We start from the raw sequence: 15,923 nt of genomic DNA, 5'->3' as shown, positions 1-15,923 counted from the left end.
GTCTCTTCACGGCTCTCGCTCTCACCCAGCGCAGCTGAAGTTCATCCAGTCTGATGTCCTCCTTTCGAGCGTCTCTGTGGAGAGAATGCATCCTCTCGTTTTTGTCACTTTATTTGGAATGCTTCTCGAGACAGGTATGTTATGTAGAAGTTGGGAGACTGCAGCGTGCGTCCTGCAGTAGCTATACGTGTTTTCTCTCTCTCTCTCTCTCTGGCACAGCTTTGGAGCGCACCTTATCAAAACCACGGAAATAATATTGGGGAAATGCCGTTATTGTGTGAATTTTAAGCTTCGATCATGGGAACGTATTTGGATCTATTATTGAGACAGGGGAGATTGGCAAACAGTTTTTTTCATTGAAAAGCTATAGCATGGTGATTTGATTTCCCATGCACCGGCAGACCGGCTTTTTGGAAAAGTGCGTGCGCTGATAGTTGTTGGATATGTGCGCACCTCACGCACGGGTATGTAACCAACATTATCTTTTTTTATAACAAAAATGAGATATAGGCTTTCTTTACGCTACGTGGAGATCCAGGAGAATTGACAGCAAGTAGGCTATAGGCTTATTTTTTGGTTTCCTATACATTTTGTTTTTATTATTATTATTTCAAAACATTTTCAAAATTATTATGAAGATGTTAAAGATAAATCTAAGAAATTACATAAATTAGAAAACGAATGTTTAAGAAGTAGCCTTAGTGAAAACGTGAGCTTGTAGATCTGCTGTTTTGGGTCCGCCAGGGCAAATGTTTAATTTCTCTTTTGGGTCACGAGCTAAAAAGTTTGGGAACCACTGGTTTACAGTATAGCCTATATTGTATCTTGTCATTGCGGATAATAATGTTACAGTAACTAACAGTAGATCGTAGGCTATGCATGCGTCTCTGTCGATGCGTAACGACTTGGATAGAGATGCGCGTTTTGGTCACTGTTGGATGAAGCAATACGCCGGGTGACAAGACAACATGGTTTTCAATCCTTTTCATATCAGGTCCATTATTTATTCAGCGTTTGAGCCACGGACCACCATTTGATGACATAATGTCTGCAGACCCAAGACTTATATTTTGGATAAGATTTTATCCACAATTCCATGCTGTTTGATGTTGGTATCAATAGGAGATGAAAGGCAAGACGTTGATCAAAATAACAATTCTATTCTACGTTCTCTAACTGTGTTGACTTCTTGTAAGTATTAAATGCAGATGTTTAACAATAATCTTTACTCTAGAGAGTATAAAATAATTACACTCTCGAGAGTTAAAGATCTATAAGGGTCCATTTAGTTACCAACTCTCCATCATTTAGCTGGGGACCACCTGGAAGTGGAACCCCCTCAAGGACCAGTGGTTGGTGTAGTCTGCAGTATCTTTAACAATAATGAATATGGTTGTCTTGATAAAAGAAGAAGTAGCCTGCCTATTAGCTGCATTGAATCTACTGTCTACCGATACATCCAGTCCAAAATAGTCCTGCGAACACAAGTGACCCATCACCAGGGACGTGTTGGGCCCCTGATTCAGCCTGTGAAAAAGAGTTGGAGAAGCCCTCATTGCGCGCTATAGAGAGAGATCTCTCTCTATAGCGCTGCTGCTACTCAAAGATTTGCCATTTCATGACAAGTGACAAGCCATGTGGGCCAATTACATGAGTTATATTTCGTCATTGTCGGGTGGAAACCTTGTCCAAAACCATTTTAAAAGCCGATCTACAAGCACACAACGCCTCGCACACCGCGAGGCGTTGTGTGCTTGTAGATCGGCTGTTTTCACTACTTTTGTACGACGGCCTTGTATGATGAAGCAGGGCTTTGCTTTGTGAAAAAATTTACAAATTTGAAACTTGGAGATACAAGGTTTCTGCCCGACAGTGACGATTTACTTTGTTGGCCGCCCAGCCCCCAAAATGGAACGAAGGCCGACATTTTATTTGTATTTATTTTTTCCTAATGGCCGGCCTGGCCCGGCCGGGAATGAACCGGCCGTTCGGGAGTTGTCCCGCTTTTCCCAATGGCCAGCACGTCCCTGATGCTCGGAGGCTATTAGTCGTGTTCAGTCAGTGTTGGTTAGTTAGTTACTAGTTACTAGTAGTAATGTATCACTTTACCCAGTAATGAGTAGTGTAAGGGATTACTCTGCCAAAACAATAATATTTACTGTTAACTTGTATAGCTATGTTGGCTGATTGGTGATTTGGCTTGTTTTGATTATTATTCAAAACAATTGGATTCAGTTCTAAAAGGAGCTGGCTAAACAGATTGTGTTTTTGTAGGCTACAAGTCTTCTTTTTGTTGCTGGTCGGGGGCAAAAGTAATATTGCGACCGTAGGGATAATTTACTATCAAACCCGCAGATCCTGACCGTCAGCATGAGTCAGTAGGTACGTAGGTATAGGTATATGCCTCGATGTCTTTATCTGAACTGTTTTAACATCACATTGTTGACTCAATGACCAAGGCAACTTAATGCCTCAATGTCTATTAGCTGACCTGTTGTGACATCACATTATATTTGGCAATGCCCATATATGTACGCTCCATATGGCCAAGACAGAATTCATTTACAAATGCCTCAATGTCTATAGTCATCAATGTCATCAATATTAAGCCCATCCATAGCTTGGAATGCCCATATATGGACATTATTGGGTGAGTCTCATGTGGTCTATAACATAAGACATCTATGATGTGCACATTTTGTCCAACTTGAACCAACCGCAAATCGAATCACACTTACAAATGAATTCCGTCCCGTGCGAATTCCGTCCTGGGCAAGGTCTCTTTTCGCCCCTTACGGCATCTTACTGGTATAATATGATATATAATCTATAACTCTTGATTCCAAGTACAGTAACTAATAAGTAATATAATATAAGTAGGAGATGTCTGCGCGCTTCAGCCAGCAGTTATTGGTAGAAGGACTCGTTGGTGCTCAACAAGGACAAACTATATCAAAAAGACATATTACCTGGGCACTTCAAAAAAGACTACCCAAATAAAAATGATGGAGCACTCAACTGGTCTACACGTTCATTTATTGTAGAGCGTTATTGTAGAGCGACAGGGTGACTGACGTTTCGACGTTTAGTCTTCCTCAGAGTCCACTCAGGATGAATATGTCTTTTTGAAGTAATATAATATGACTTTTTCAAGCTGTAATTTGTAACATATTACTGAGTAATATTTCCCAACACTGGTCATGTTAAGGTCATTAGACCAGGGCTGTGTCACTGCTCTGGACCTTTATCGCCGGCTGTGTGCTTGATGGATCTGTCTGAGTTTAGATTAATGATTTGCGCCATTTCATTAATTAAGCCACATGTCAGTGGAAATGGATGGCCTTTGCGGCAAAACAACACAAACCCGTGCCCTATAATCACCATAGGCTACTGTAACCAACCAGGGTATTTCTGGCACTCTTCCAGGCATTCGGTCAGATATAGTTAATTAAATTCACCTAGTGTCACAGGTAACTGTACATTATTATGAGACTGTTCTGATTCCATAAAATGTGCCACTAGACTTCGAGGATGAAAATCTGAAGCAGCCGTGTCTAAATAGCTTATAATAGTAGGCTAATTGTGATGATAATAATGATTTTGGTGTTGGTGGCTGACAACATACAATAGACCAGTAAGACTCCCTAATCGGGAGATAAGCGACCGTCAGGTCGCAGCGTGATTTTAGGGTAAAATGTGTAGGAGCGGTGTCCAAAAATGTGTTTGAAAAAATCGGCCTGATGGTGGCACTATATGGGACAGATCCATGTTGATGACATGACTGTAGAGCAAGTGTGTACCGATTTGCGTGATTTTAGGGCAAAAATTGTAGGAGCAGTGTCCAAAAATGTGTTTTGTAAGAATCGGCCTCATGGTGGTGCTAGAAGAGGTCCATGTGAGAATTGGGTGGAGGTTGTGGTTTGGCAGGCAAGGAGTGTGTGTGCAAAATGTGGCATGGATTGGGGCAACGGTTGCGGAGATATGAGCAGGGCAAAATTGTGATGTGTGACAGACGGACTGACGGACTGACGGACGGACTGACGGACGGACTGACGGACAGCTGGTCCGTCAGTAATTGCGTATGTGGACGTGATTTAGCCCAGTGGTTCTCAAACGTTTTCATGTCAAGGACGGAGGAGGATGTAGTTAACTTGGCTGCGGGCCCCTATCTGGAAATATTTAGTGCCAGTGAGTCAGTGACCCCCATACAACATGCTTTATCAACACATTTAGCTGGGGATCACCTGAAACGCCCCACTTTGAGAAGCTATTTAGACACGGCTGCTGCTGATTTTTATCCATTACTAGACCATTTTTCAGTTTTAATGGCAGCAGAGTGATAATAATTGAAATGACCTTGACGCCTGATTATGGATCCCACTGGAGAAGATGGATGGAAACGGTATATAGCGCTCGTTTTCACCAGTGGGATCCATAATCACGCGACATTGATAATACATTTGATGTTAATAACATCAACTCAAAGAAAGATATTGAAATGAGTATTAGCTACTCAACATTGATAAAGTCTTGAGGCATTTCATTGCTTATCAGTTTCAGAAGACGGTTGCCATACTTTGTCATTAGGATTGTCTAATTCTGGGTTGTTCTTCTTGATAAGAATCTGGGAACTGTACATCCTTACACCCTTCAAACAGTTTTCTGGTTGTCGTTTTTTTATGGTTTAGTTGGTATGTTCAAGGTAGCAAGGTGCAATTGTTGTTGTGCCCAAGTTAATTTAATGATGTGCAATTTCAGCTGAGTCAGTCAGAAAATGTTAAAGAGGTGGTGCTATAGTTTTGTACTTTTTCTGTTTTGTATGTGTCTATGAAGTTAACATTATTCTAATAGGCCACCGGGTGGGGTTATAATGTGCAGATTTGTCTTCCCTGTGTATTTGTGTTTACTTACTGAAAGCTAAAAGGCCCAGTCGAAAAACACACATTAAATGACATCATATAATCACCCCGCCCCAGGGTTCAGGGTTGTTTGCCACTCGCCTGCGGCTCGTGGCACAACCCAACAGTGGTAAATCAGCCAACAACCCACTCCCTCTCATGGTAAATGGCTTACATCTATATTAGGTGGGAGTGGCTGTTTATTTCTGTTTATTTTCTGCTTATCCCCCCCCCTCATTCATTAGTTAGTTCCTAATTTCCCTTTCGCTGAGCTATTGATGTATTTGCCCCCCTTCAGATCAATAAATTATCTTAACTCAAATTAGGATCAACACGCACGATTGGACGTCAGTATACAGAAAGCTGAAAGCAAACCCGGACACATCTTTGATCATCTTTAGCGATCGACAATTTCATTTCATTTCATTTCATTTCATGTGTGAAGGAAGCATCATTATTATACAGTAGGCTAATTTCATCATGGTGCTCCTGCAGGAGGCATAATGAAATAAAGCTACATTGCAGCTGAATAATTCATACGCTACAGAAGATGGAGCATTTGGACATTGTGATATTGTCCAGTGCCAGTGGCAAGCATATTATCATACATATAGGAAATCCAAAGCACTAAAGTTAGTGCTGTATGACTTGACTGTAAAAATACACTTTAGACTAAACTTGGGCTATACAATTATGTCTGTCTGTCTGTCTGTCCGTCTTTATCGTTTAAAACACTGATTCTCAACCTGTGGGTCGGGACCCCCAGTGGGGTCCCCGGATTGTTTTGGGGGGTCCCCAGATGATTAACTTTATGTTCAACATTGTTTTCTCCCTCAACAGTAAACAAACCAAAATAACGTTTAAGTGTATATAGAGGGTATCTGCACATTTCTTAGGTGACAATTTAAGGACTTTTTAATACCTCTAAAATGGCAAATTAAACATTGTTTTGTCCAAAATGTCAAATATTAGAGGCAGAAATTGTGAAAATAGCAGATCCACATGCTCGAAAGCATGTAGATCTGCTATCTTCACAATAGAACCGTGTTATACAAAATGTAATGCCTCAACTCTTAATGCTCGTCAGGGTGTGGGGGGTCCCCAGTTAAAATAGGATTATTTTGGGGGTGGCGGCCTGAAAAGGTTGAGAACCGCTGGTTTAAAACAGTGACGATGTGTTTTTAGTACAATGTTGTTGCCCCCCTGACGCAGGGAGTGCCCTCCAGATCCAGTGTGTTTTAGTACACATGTTGTTGCCCCCCTGACGCAGGGAGTGCCCTCCAGATCCAGTGTGTTTTAGTACACATGTTGTTGCCCCCCTGACGCAGGGAGTGCCCTCCAGATCCAGTGTGTTTTAGTACATGTCGTTGCCCCCCTGACGCAGGGAGTGCCCTCCAGATCCAGTGCTACCAGTGTGAGGAGGTGAAGCACAATGACTGCTCCACGCCGGAGTACGTGGTCAACTGCACCGTGAACGTCCAGGACATGTGTCAGAAGGAGGTGCTGGTCAAGGAGGATGGTAAGAGAACAGGGGCTCGGGTTTTTCTGGTCTTTTTCAGTTTTCTTATCAGGGTTTTTGGTTTAAAAAAGAAAAGTGATATAATCAGGCCTGGAATTTTGTCATTTTAGGGGCAAGGCCACGTGGCCTTTGGTGTTGTCCATTTTTAAGGGCACAAAGGCCACATGCCAGGGCAGGAATGCCATCAAATAAAACACGTTTTAGTCAATTGAAAGAATTTGTTGAATTTAAGGGTTATAGTGAAATAGATACATTATGGGTGTTGTGAGCTTGTAGCACTGGGTGAAAAGAGAGATTATCGGACGGGTATACTACATTCTATGACAGGTATATTCAGTAAATAAACCGGCATAAACATGAGATAATCAGCCAGATAATCAGTCGTATTCAGCTCGGTATATAGCCGAATTGTACCACTACTTAAGTATTCAAGATTGGTTATTTTTGGCAAAAAATAGTACAGAGTGAAAGGTCAAGTTATTAAGTATTGACGGTTCAAATGGTTAAATATCTGAAAATACAGTGATGATTGTGCTGTCAACGATGAAACTATATGGTATCTATGGGTTGTCCCTGCTTCATCTCTCTCTCGACTAAGGGGTCCTTGGCCTGAAAACGTTGAAGACCCCTGTACTACTGTATGTACAATGAAGAATACAGGGTTTAATTGGTTAAAGAGTTACTTTGAGCATCATTCAGGAGAAATTCACCTATGTGTTGTTCAGCAGTGTTGTTTTTGACAGAAATTTTGATTTAGTTTTAGTCATAGTCTTTTAAATAAAATCTTGTTTAGTTTTAGTCATAATTTAGTCTCCTGAAAAGTTTTAGTTTTAGTCTAATTTTAGTCGACTAAATCTACAGTTGATTTAGTCAACTAAAATGTATTTTGGCAGGCGTTGATGGCATCGTAATGACTGATTTTACACTTGGTTGCAAAATAGCCGATCTACAAGCTCACAACGCGTCGCGCTGCGACGCGTTGTGAGCTTGTAGATCTGCTATTTTCAGCAAGCAACACCTGAGAGCAACCAAACATAAAATTACTTTCTCCTCCACTAGTCCCTCCCTACCGTTTTAGTCTAGTTTTTATTTTGTTGACGAAATTGTCAATATATTTAGTCTTAGTCTTAGTCATCACAGCTTAGTTTTTCTTTCGTTTTTATTTCGTTTTCGTCAGTGAAAAAAAACACAGTCGACACACATTTTTCGTCATAGTTTTAGTCGACTAAATCAACACTGTTGTTCAGTCAATCCCAACCCGCCGGCAACACTTCTCCTCAAAGGAACCAATAAATTCCATTCGCTCATCAGACACCAAACATCTGACGCAACATTCGATTAGTAGACGCAGGCTTATGAGAAAAATGTCTGGCGGAGCTTTGAATGCTGTATTGCAGTCGTATTCAATTACCTGTCGCGGAGGTCGGGAGTGTGTGTTCGGTTTTTCATTCCCAACCCAACAACACTGCACCAACCCATCTCATAAAATGGCTCTCCAATACCAAAGAGGACACAACTACTTAGTGAAGTCACGTTGTGGTGAGCTGGTTGACGGCTGTATTAGAGGAGACATACGTTGAAGTGCTCTGTTTTCATTTTGTTTGGAGCCAAGTGTACTTCTGTGTTCCACCACGGGCACCAGCAGTGATAAAGAGAGCCTGAGAGATTTATTTTAAAAATATCAATCAAACTCGAGGTGATATTTTTTCCGAGCCTGGGGATATGGGTTGTTATTGTGCCACAATGTGTGGGCGTGTGAGAAGCCAAGCAAACAAATGCATTTTGTCTTTTTAGGCTTCAGTATGGAAGATTGAAGGACACTCTGGATTACAGCTCCCCAATACATTATTGAATACAGTAGCAGGTTTGGAATCCTACAGATTCATCTGGAAAATGACACCGCATTGATGATGTCATATTGATAACATCAGTGGGACTGGTAGATCAGACATTATGAATTTACAATGTGAAAAATCACACCCGTGTAAAGTGAGCGGTGCACAACACACGTGCACATCTCCTTGTATGGGCCGTTCTGTCCGTGACGTCAGTTGTGGTGATGTCGGTCTTTCTATGATGGGGTCTTCAACATTTTCAGGCCAAGGACCCCTTAGTTGAGAGATGAAGCAGGGACCCCCACAACCTGTACATAGATTCCATAATAGTTTCATTGTTTGACAGCACAATCATCAGTGTATGTTGGATTCCTGTCAATTTGTGTTTTCAGATATTACCACTTGAACCGGCAATACTTAATAAAACTTGACCTTTCTCTCTGTACTTAGTCTGCTCTTTTTGCCAGACCCATGAAATGGGTAGGGCCTACATAAGCAAATGTCTGTCGGTCCGGGTTTTCTATATAAAGGGTATATATGATGATGACATGATGATGACATGCCTACAAAAGGCATGATGTCATAAATGATGATGACAGACAGGGGGTCTGGCACAACCAGGTTGACCTGGTCTAGTTTAACTACACCAAAGCTCTTTGCCGAAAATATACGATCTACAAGCTCACAACGCCTCGCAGCGCGAGGCGTTGTGAGCTTGTAGATCTGCTATATTTGGCTAAAGTTCTCTGTATGACATTAGTCTTGTGTGACCGGCTGACCGCAGCTGTTGGTACTTTATACATAGGGACAAAACCTATACACTATGTCAAACGTAGGAGCGGTTTGCATACAAAGGGACCTGCACACTAAGTGAAACGTTTTGAGGTTTGCACCGCTCAAAAATATTCACACAAAAAAATATCCAATTTGCCTCTCTGACCTCATGTGGCCAGCCTGTGACATCGTCATTTATGACGTATCTATGACATATGGCAATTTTTCGACAAGTTCTTTTCTTTGACTTCCATTAGGAAATGTAAGTGTGTGGGGGTACAGTGGTAGTGTTTGCACACGCAGGTTTGTGCTGATCAATGGAGCAGTCACAAACCCTGTAGAGCAGCTATTTTCGGTGGAGAGATGTTGTGTAGGAGGGGGGAAAAAGGAGGGTGCCAAGTATAGACCCCTGGGGGACACCGCCACCGGTCATCTTAAGTAGGGTTTTAAGTGGTTAACTCCCTGCAGCAGAGAAACATGGCACAACGGCCAGGGGCGTCACAAGAAGGGGGGGGGGGGGGGGGGGGGAGTGGGACTGAGTTACCAGGGCCCAAGGTTGAGGGGCCTTCATTATTTTATACTTTAGCTATTGAAATTCGGCAGATCTACAAGCTCACAGCGTGGCACTGTGAGCTTGTAGATCTGCTATTTTTTTTAAAGTCATGAAAATGTGTGCAAATCTTTGAATATATGTATTTTTTAAGCGAACATTTGTAACTCAAATTTTGCTTCTGGGGGGGTCCCTCGAACTAAACATTTTGAGATTGGGCTTTGTGGCAAAATACACATCATATTGGGGGTCCTTCACATGAAAAAGTTTGAGCACCACTGACATAGAAACAGAATTTGAAATATTAAAAGACTTGCACAAATTGTCATGATTTTTCAAAAATAGCAGATCTACCAAGCCGCGCTTTGAGCTTGTATATCTGCTATTTTTCAATAGTTAAAGCCCCAAAATAATGTGTAACAATGCGTTAAACCCCCTCCTCCCACTCATGCGGGCTCACAGTGAATCCTTGTACCCAGGGCCCAGAATTTGGTGTGACACCCCTGACAACGGCACTGAAGCTAAGGATTCCTTCACGAGGAGGTGCACACCTAATGACCTGCCATCCATAGCTAAGGATGGTACAGGGAGGCCACGCCATGCCATTACTAGACTAATGTCTTGTTTTCACACCTACACCATACTGTACAGTAACCGTATGTCCTTCACACAAGAGTACAGTGCCGTAAATTGGGTGCAGGCATATCACAGTTAGTGCACATTCTGCACTTACTTAACTGTTGCACATGTTTTTTATTGTGTGTGTGTGTGTGTGTGTGTGTGTGTGTGTGTGTGTGTGTGTGTGTGTGTGTGTGTGTGTGTGTGTGTGTGTGTGTGTGTGTGTGTGTGTGTGTGTGTGTGTGTGTGTGTGTGTGTGTGTGTGTGTGTGTGTGCATTCACGAATAGTGATTTTTAGTATTCAAAGTAGTCGAATATTCGACAGGACTGGCCAAACTGGCAAATATTAAGTAAGCAAGAGGCAAACATTGTGAAAATATTTTCACAATATTTATCTGCGGAACCGAGTCACATTAAATGTAATACCTACAATTCCAAGTTCTTGTCAAGGTTCTTATGACTTCCTATCTAGCCAAGCTTATATATATATTCGACTTCGGTGAACAACGTCGAATACTGACTTTGATATTCGAATATTCGAATATTCGAATATTTGGTGAAAGCCCTAGCATGCGTGCGTATATTTGACTTATTTGATTATATTATATGTGACCATAATTTCAGTATGGAATAGCAAGCCTTGCAGTCATGCCCGACTGTGCTAATGCTGAAAGAGAACTTAAAGCGTGGAAAACACAGCAGAAGGATGCAAACATTTGGTAATGGTTATTGATTGGACTGTTGACAAGGACGGTGATACACGAAAGAAGGATGAAACCTTGACCAAATATAGTCATAGATACATCATAGATACCTGACGTCATAGACTGGCCACAAGTCCAAAGTCTGCATGAAGTCTTGCAGTTATTACACCCCGTCTTGTTTATCAACTCATTCGTTTTTTGCCTCTGGGGCACCACCTCCTTTTTTGATGTAGAAACAGGAACTTAGCTTATGGTTTGGCTCCACCTCCTTCTTAGTGCACTTCCTCCCGGGTGGTCCTGTGTTTATTCCGACTAACAACAACACTACATGTTTGGGGCAGTGGTGCTGACAGATTGAGATGAATGTATTTACTACCCCTAGCACAACTCAAACTAAACTAGCACTGCACTCTGTCGAGGTGCCAACTTGCGTCCTGTGCACATGTATGGCCTACTTGTGCGCCAGCAGAGCGCGCCATGAGGTGCGCTCACCACTGGGGATGCCAGCGACATTACCACTGGCATCACCAGGAATGCTGGTCCCTCATTGGGCTACGGGCTTAAAGGGCCACTTCACCTCTGGGACAACTAGATCTTATGTTATTGTTATTTGGGACACGATCAACACAATCCTGAGTTATTTTTTGTGTTCAATCTGTTTTTTTAGATATTTTAGTATTTCAGCATGTACTAGTGATGCATTTTGCATCATATGATGCAGCATGATGATGCAAAATGCATCATATGATGCAAAATGCATCACTACATGCTGAAATACTAAAATGTCGTGTCCCAAACAACAATAAAATAAGATCTGGTTGTCCCAGAGGTGAAGTGGCCATTTAAACACACGCAGCTACCCACCTACCTACCTACCTACCTATGTTTCCTGTTGAGATTGGCACATTTTACCCAGGTTTTTTCATCTCACTCACGTCCCGTTGTCTGCTGACCTCACTCAGCAATGAAATAAACAGAAAAAAGAAAAAAATCACAGGAGGGCAAGCAGTGATTGATGTGCACTGCAATGTACTTTGAAATGCACCACTTTTGGGTGAGTAAAAAAAGAAAAAAGACCTGTGTGACATGTGTGATCTTGGCAGGTTGTCCCAGGAAATGTGCCAATCCCAACAGGAAACAACGGTAGATACGCAGCCGAACGCAGTACTTGCGCGTTTTGCTGGCGCAAGTAATAAAGGTATCCTAGTCCAGTCTGTTATCATCGCGTTATGCAACTCTGCGATTATCAGTCCCTCGGCAACGCTACAGAAAAATGATTGCAGCACTAATAAAACATTAGATAAAAGAAGAAGAAGCGCTACGTGGGTCCGTGAATGATGAAAACGCTGTAAACAGGTGCTCTTCGGAGAGGGTATATGAATATTAGGACAAAAACTTTAGTTCCATTCCGTAGTAACAAAAATGTTCAAAGGTAAGGTGGGGAACAAAAAAGGGATCCAAGGCAGCTCTGTTCAGCTCAAAGTAGAAAAATGTTTATTAAATCATAGCAGCAGCAAAGATAAAAAACGACCTACGCGATGTGGCCTTCATCAGGGTCCGCTAGAAATGACAGTGACAAACGTCATTAAATAGCGCCCAGTGTCATTGAACAAGACTTCACCAATCAATAAAACATTAACTGATTAGAACCTTTGTGGTTGTGCGTCTTCTCTCCACACAGGCATTCACTACCGGAAGTCGTGCGCGTCGTCCGGGGCTTGCCTCATCGCGTCGTCGGGCTACCAGCAGTTCTGCACGGGGAAGCTCAACTCCGTGTGCATCACCTGCTGCAACACCCCGCTGTGCAACGGGCCCAAGAAGAAACGACCCGTGCCCTCGGCGGGGACGCTGAGCCTCTGGACGCCACGGTCCCTGCTCTCCTCCCCCCTGCCTCTCCTGCCCTCGCTGTTCCCCATGTCGGTGCTCTTTAGGATGTAGTAAGGCTGTGTAGTATGTGTTAAACGCCTGGATTCCAAGCCCCTTAGCATGGGAAACTGAACATCTATTACCCAGGGTTCCCACGGTCATGAAATTCCTGGAAATATTTTGAAATTTGAAAAATATTTTTCCAGTACTGGAAAAGTTTTGGAATTGATCAAGGGTCCTGGAAGGTCCTGGAAAAAGTAGCTATGCATATGTCTTTGGTTATTGATTTTGTTAATACCTCTGAAATGACAAATTAAACATTGGCCAAATTGTCAAATATTAGAGGCAGAAATTGTGAAAATAGCTGATCTACATGCTCACAACGCCTCGCAACGCGAGGCGTTGTGAGCATTTAGATCTGCTATTTTCACAATAACATTCTTAGTGGTCGTCAGGGTGCCGGGTCCCCAGTTCAAATATGATTATTTCAGGGGGTCACGGCCTGAAAAGGTTGAGAACCACAGGTATACACTACTTACTTGTCTTTGGGCATTGCGCATAGGAGTAAGCGACTCGTTATTGAGCTGAATTATTGTTATATAGTCCTGGAAATCGGGCTAAATATTCTGGAAAAGTTTTGGAAAAGTTTAGGAAATTAATTGGTAAAGATGTGTGGGAACCCTGATTACCGCTCATCCAAAGGGGGCAGCCCTTCCTTGGTTCAGGATAGATGTTTGGCTTCATGGCTTAAGCCAGGGCTCCCCCCCCTCCACACACACACACACACACACACACACACACACGCACACACACACACACACACACACACACACACACACACACACACACACACACACACACACACACACACACACACACACACACACACACACACACACACACACACACCAGTCGGGAAGCCATGCAGGAACGGGTCATGCACCAATATCATCTCCTGGATTCCAAACTGGGTTTTTTTGTGTGGAAAACTAAACATCTAGCCAAAGGGGTATCCCCTCCACACACACTCTCATCTAAAAGTGATGTGGTCCAGGTAGATATCAGGCTTCTGGGCTTACAGGCAGAGCTACTCTGTTGTGAAACCAAAATGTTACTGATCAGAGAAACAGTATTCCCCTTTCGGCTGAGCAGCAGAGGTTTGGTTTACCCGTGCAAGAGACCCAGGTTCGGACACACACGCACGCGCACGCACACACTAGGGGTGGATATTGGCAAGAATCTCGCGATGCAATACGTATCACGATACTTGGGTCATGAATGATGCAATAGTATCATGATATATTGCGAATCTTTGCGATACGATACTATTGCGATATATCAGCTTTAAAAGCTGAAGACGCTGCCCTAATGTTGTTATTTTCCTCGTTCGCAGCCATTTTCTCGAGAGACCTCACTCACTGAACTGTGGGAAGGGGAAGTAGCTACTATAGTAAAGCGACATCTAGAGGCAGCTGAGTGTCAGGACCGGACTTCTACCATTGGTTCCTATGCATGGGAACATATTTTATTTTCCTCAAAGTATCGCGATATCACTACAGCCTGAAGTATCGATACAGTATTGGCAAATAAACTATCGCGATGTATTGCCATATCGATTATATTGCCCACCCCTAACACACACACACACACACACACACACACACACACACACACACACACACACACACACACACACACACACGCGCGTTTAGAAAGATGCAGTTAAATAACAACAGCACACTGGATTGTGAGAACTGAACACATAAACACATACAGTATGACAACCCTCCCCTTTCCCCCCCTGTGTTTTCACACTGATGGCAGCAGTGCATCTAATCAATGGGTGATGCTTGGGCCAAGGCGGGACATCATATCTGGTCCAGCTGTATGTGTGAAGGACTGTTGACTTGTTCAACATTTCATGGTGGTAGCTGAAAACGACACTGAGGAATGAGCCTTCTTCTTCAATCATTTATTGTTGAGCCCCGCATTACCAGAGGGGGAAAAAAACTCAAATCTGCTATAAAAGCAGACATCTCTCTTGGCGTTTTGTGAAATAGAGCATTTCTGTGACAAACCTGCTTCGAAGTTATTTATTCTGTTGTTGTTTTTTGGTTGATTGTTGTTGCTCTTGCTCTGAAATAAGAGTTTGTATTAAGTAACTGTGGAAAAGGACAAAGGACAATTTAATTTAATTTCTGTATTTCTCTATCAGTTATTGCTCGTTCATTGCTGTTGCTTATAGGTATGCATTCGATTTAATTTGGGGATTGTTTTGATTCCCGCTGATTGGCAGAAAATTGTAGCTGAACCTTCAGCATTGCTGTCATGTCTATACTATTCTAGGTATCTTACTTTCATGAATAACAAAATAATTTTACATATTATCAAGTAACGCATTACTTTTAGTAAACTTGTATTTATTTTAAGCCCCCAATGAATTCATGCACTCTAATGTCAACATTACTATTTAATAGATTTTTCAAAATATATACCCTGATATATACCCTGCCCTTATTGTTTACCATGAGAAACGTCACAGCTTGTCCGCGTCCGTGTACCCGTGTACACGTGTCTATGGGTTAGCCGCTCTGACATCATGATGTCACTGTGATGTCAGGGGAACCACTCTACCAGAATGTGTTTGCTGCTCTGATCTCACGCTCTGGCTTCACCGTGATGTCACACTAACAGAATCCCTTTTATGCCCATATATGGAATTCCCTCATGTCATCAATATTAATGATGCCCTGTTAGAGAGCTACTGTGATGCCAGGGGGAACAAATCCCTTTTATGCCCATATATGGAGATATGGAGATCCCTGTGATGCCAGGGGGACAAATCCCTTTTATGCCCATATATGGAGATCCCTGTGATGCCAGGGGAACAAATCCCTTTTATGCCCATATATGGAGATCCCTGATGTCCACATCCCTGATGTCCATATCACTGTGGCGTGACCTCGCCCTTTAGGGCGGGGTCGCTTGTCGCCCTGAGGTGTCTTACTAGTATAGTGTATACTGTGGCGTTAGAGTTGTTTGTGTTTCCTCATGTTGTTGAAATTTAGGCTGATAATAGCATAACCTTATTGTGATATTGTTCTATATTATTCTATTTAGCCTACCCTGTTCTATTTACACTTGAACTCTATTCTGGGG

At 42.5% G+C, this 15,923-nt stretch overlaps 1 protein-coding gene across 1 annotated transcript; it reads left to right on the top strand.

Moving 5' to 3' along the window:
- Positions 1-85: 85 nt before the first annotated feature.
- On the top strand, positions 86-12,836 carry LOC308279946 (ly6/PLAUR domain-containing protein 1-like; the record flags this gene model as incomplete). Its single annotated transcript, XM_080720171.1, has 3 exons — positions 86-134; positions 6,283-6,417; positions 12,580-12,836. 3 exons carry the CDS (start codon positions 86-88, stop codon positions 12,834-12,836), a joined length of 441 nt encoding a protein of 146 aa, XP_080576297.1.
- Positions 12,837-15,923: the final 3,087 nt, after the last annotated feature.

The sequence above is a fragment of the Nannobrachium achirus genome (genome assembly GCF_963921795.1).
Source record: "Nannobrachium achirus genome assembly, chromosome: 24".
Taxonomy (NCBI): Eukaryota; Metazoa; Chordata; class Actinopteri; order Myctophiformes; family Myctophidae; genus Nannobrachium; species Nannobrachium achirus.
Note: the sequence above shows the minus strand (reverse complement) of the source record. Positions and strands in the feature narration are given on the sequence as shown.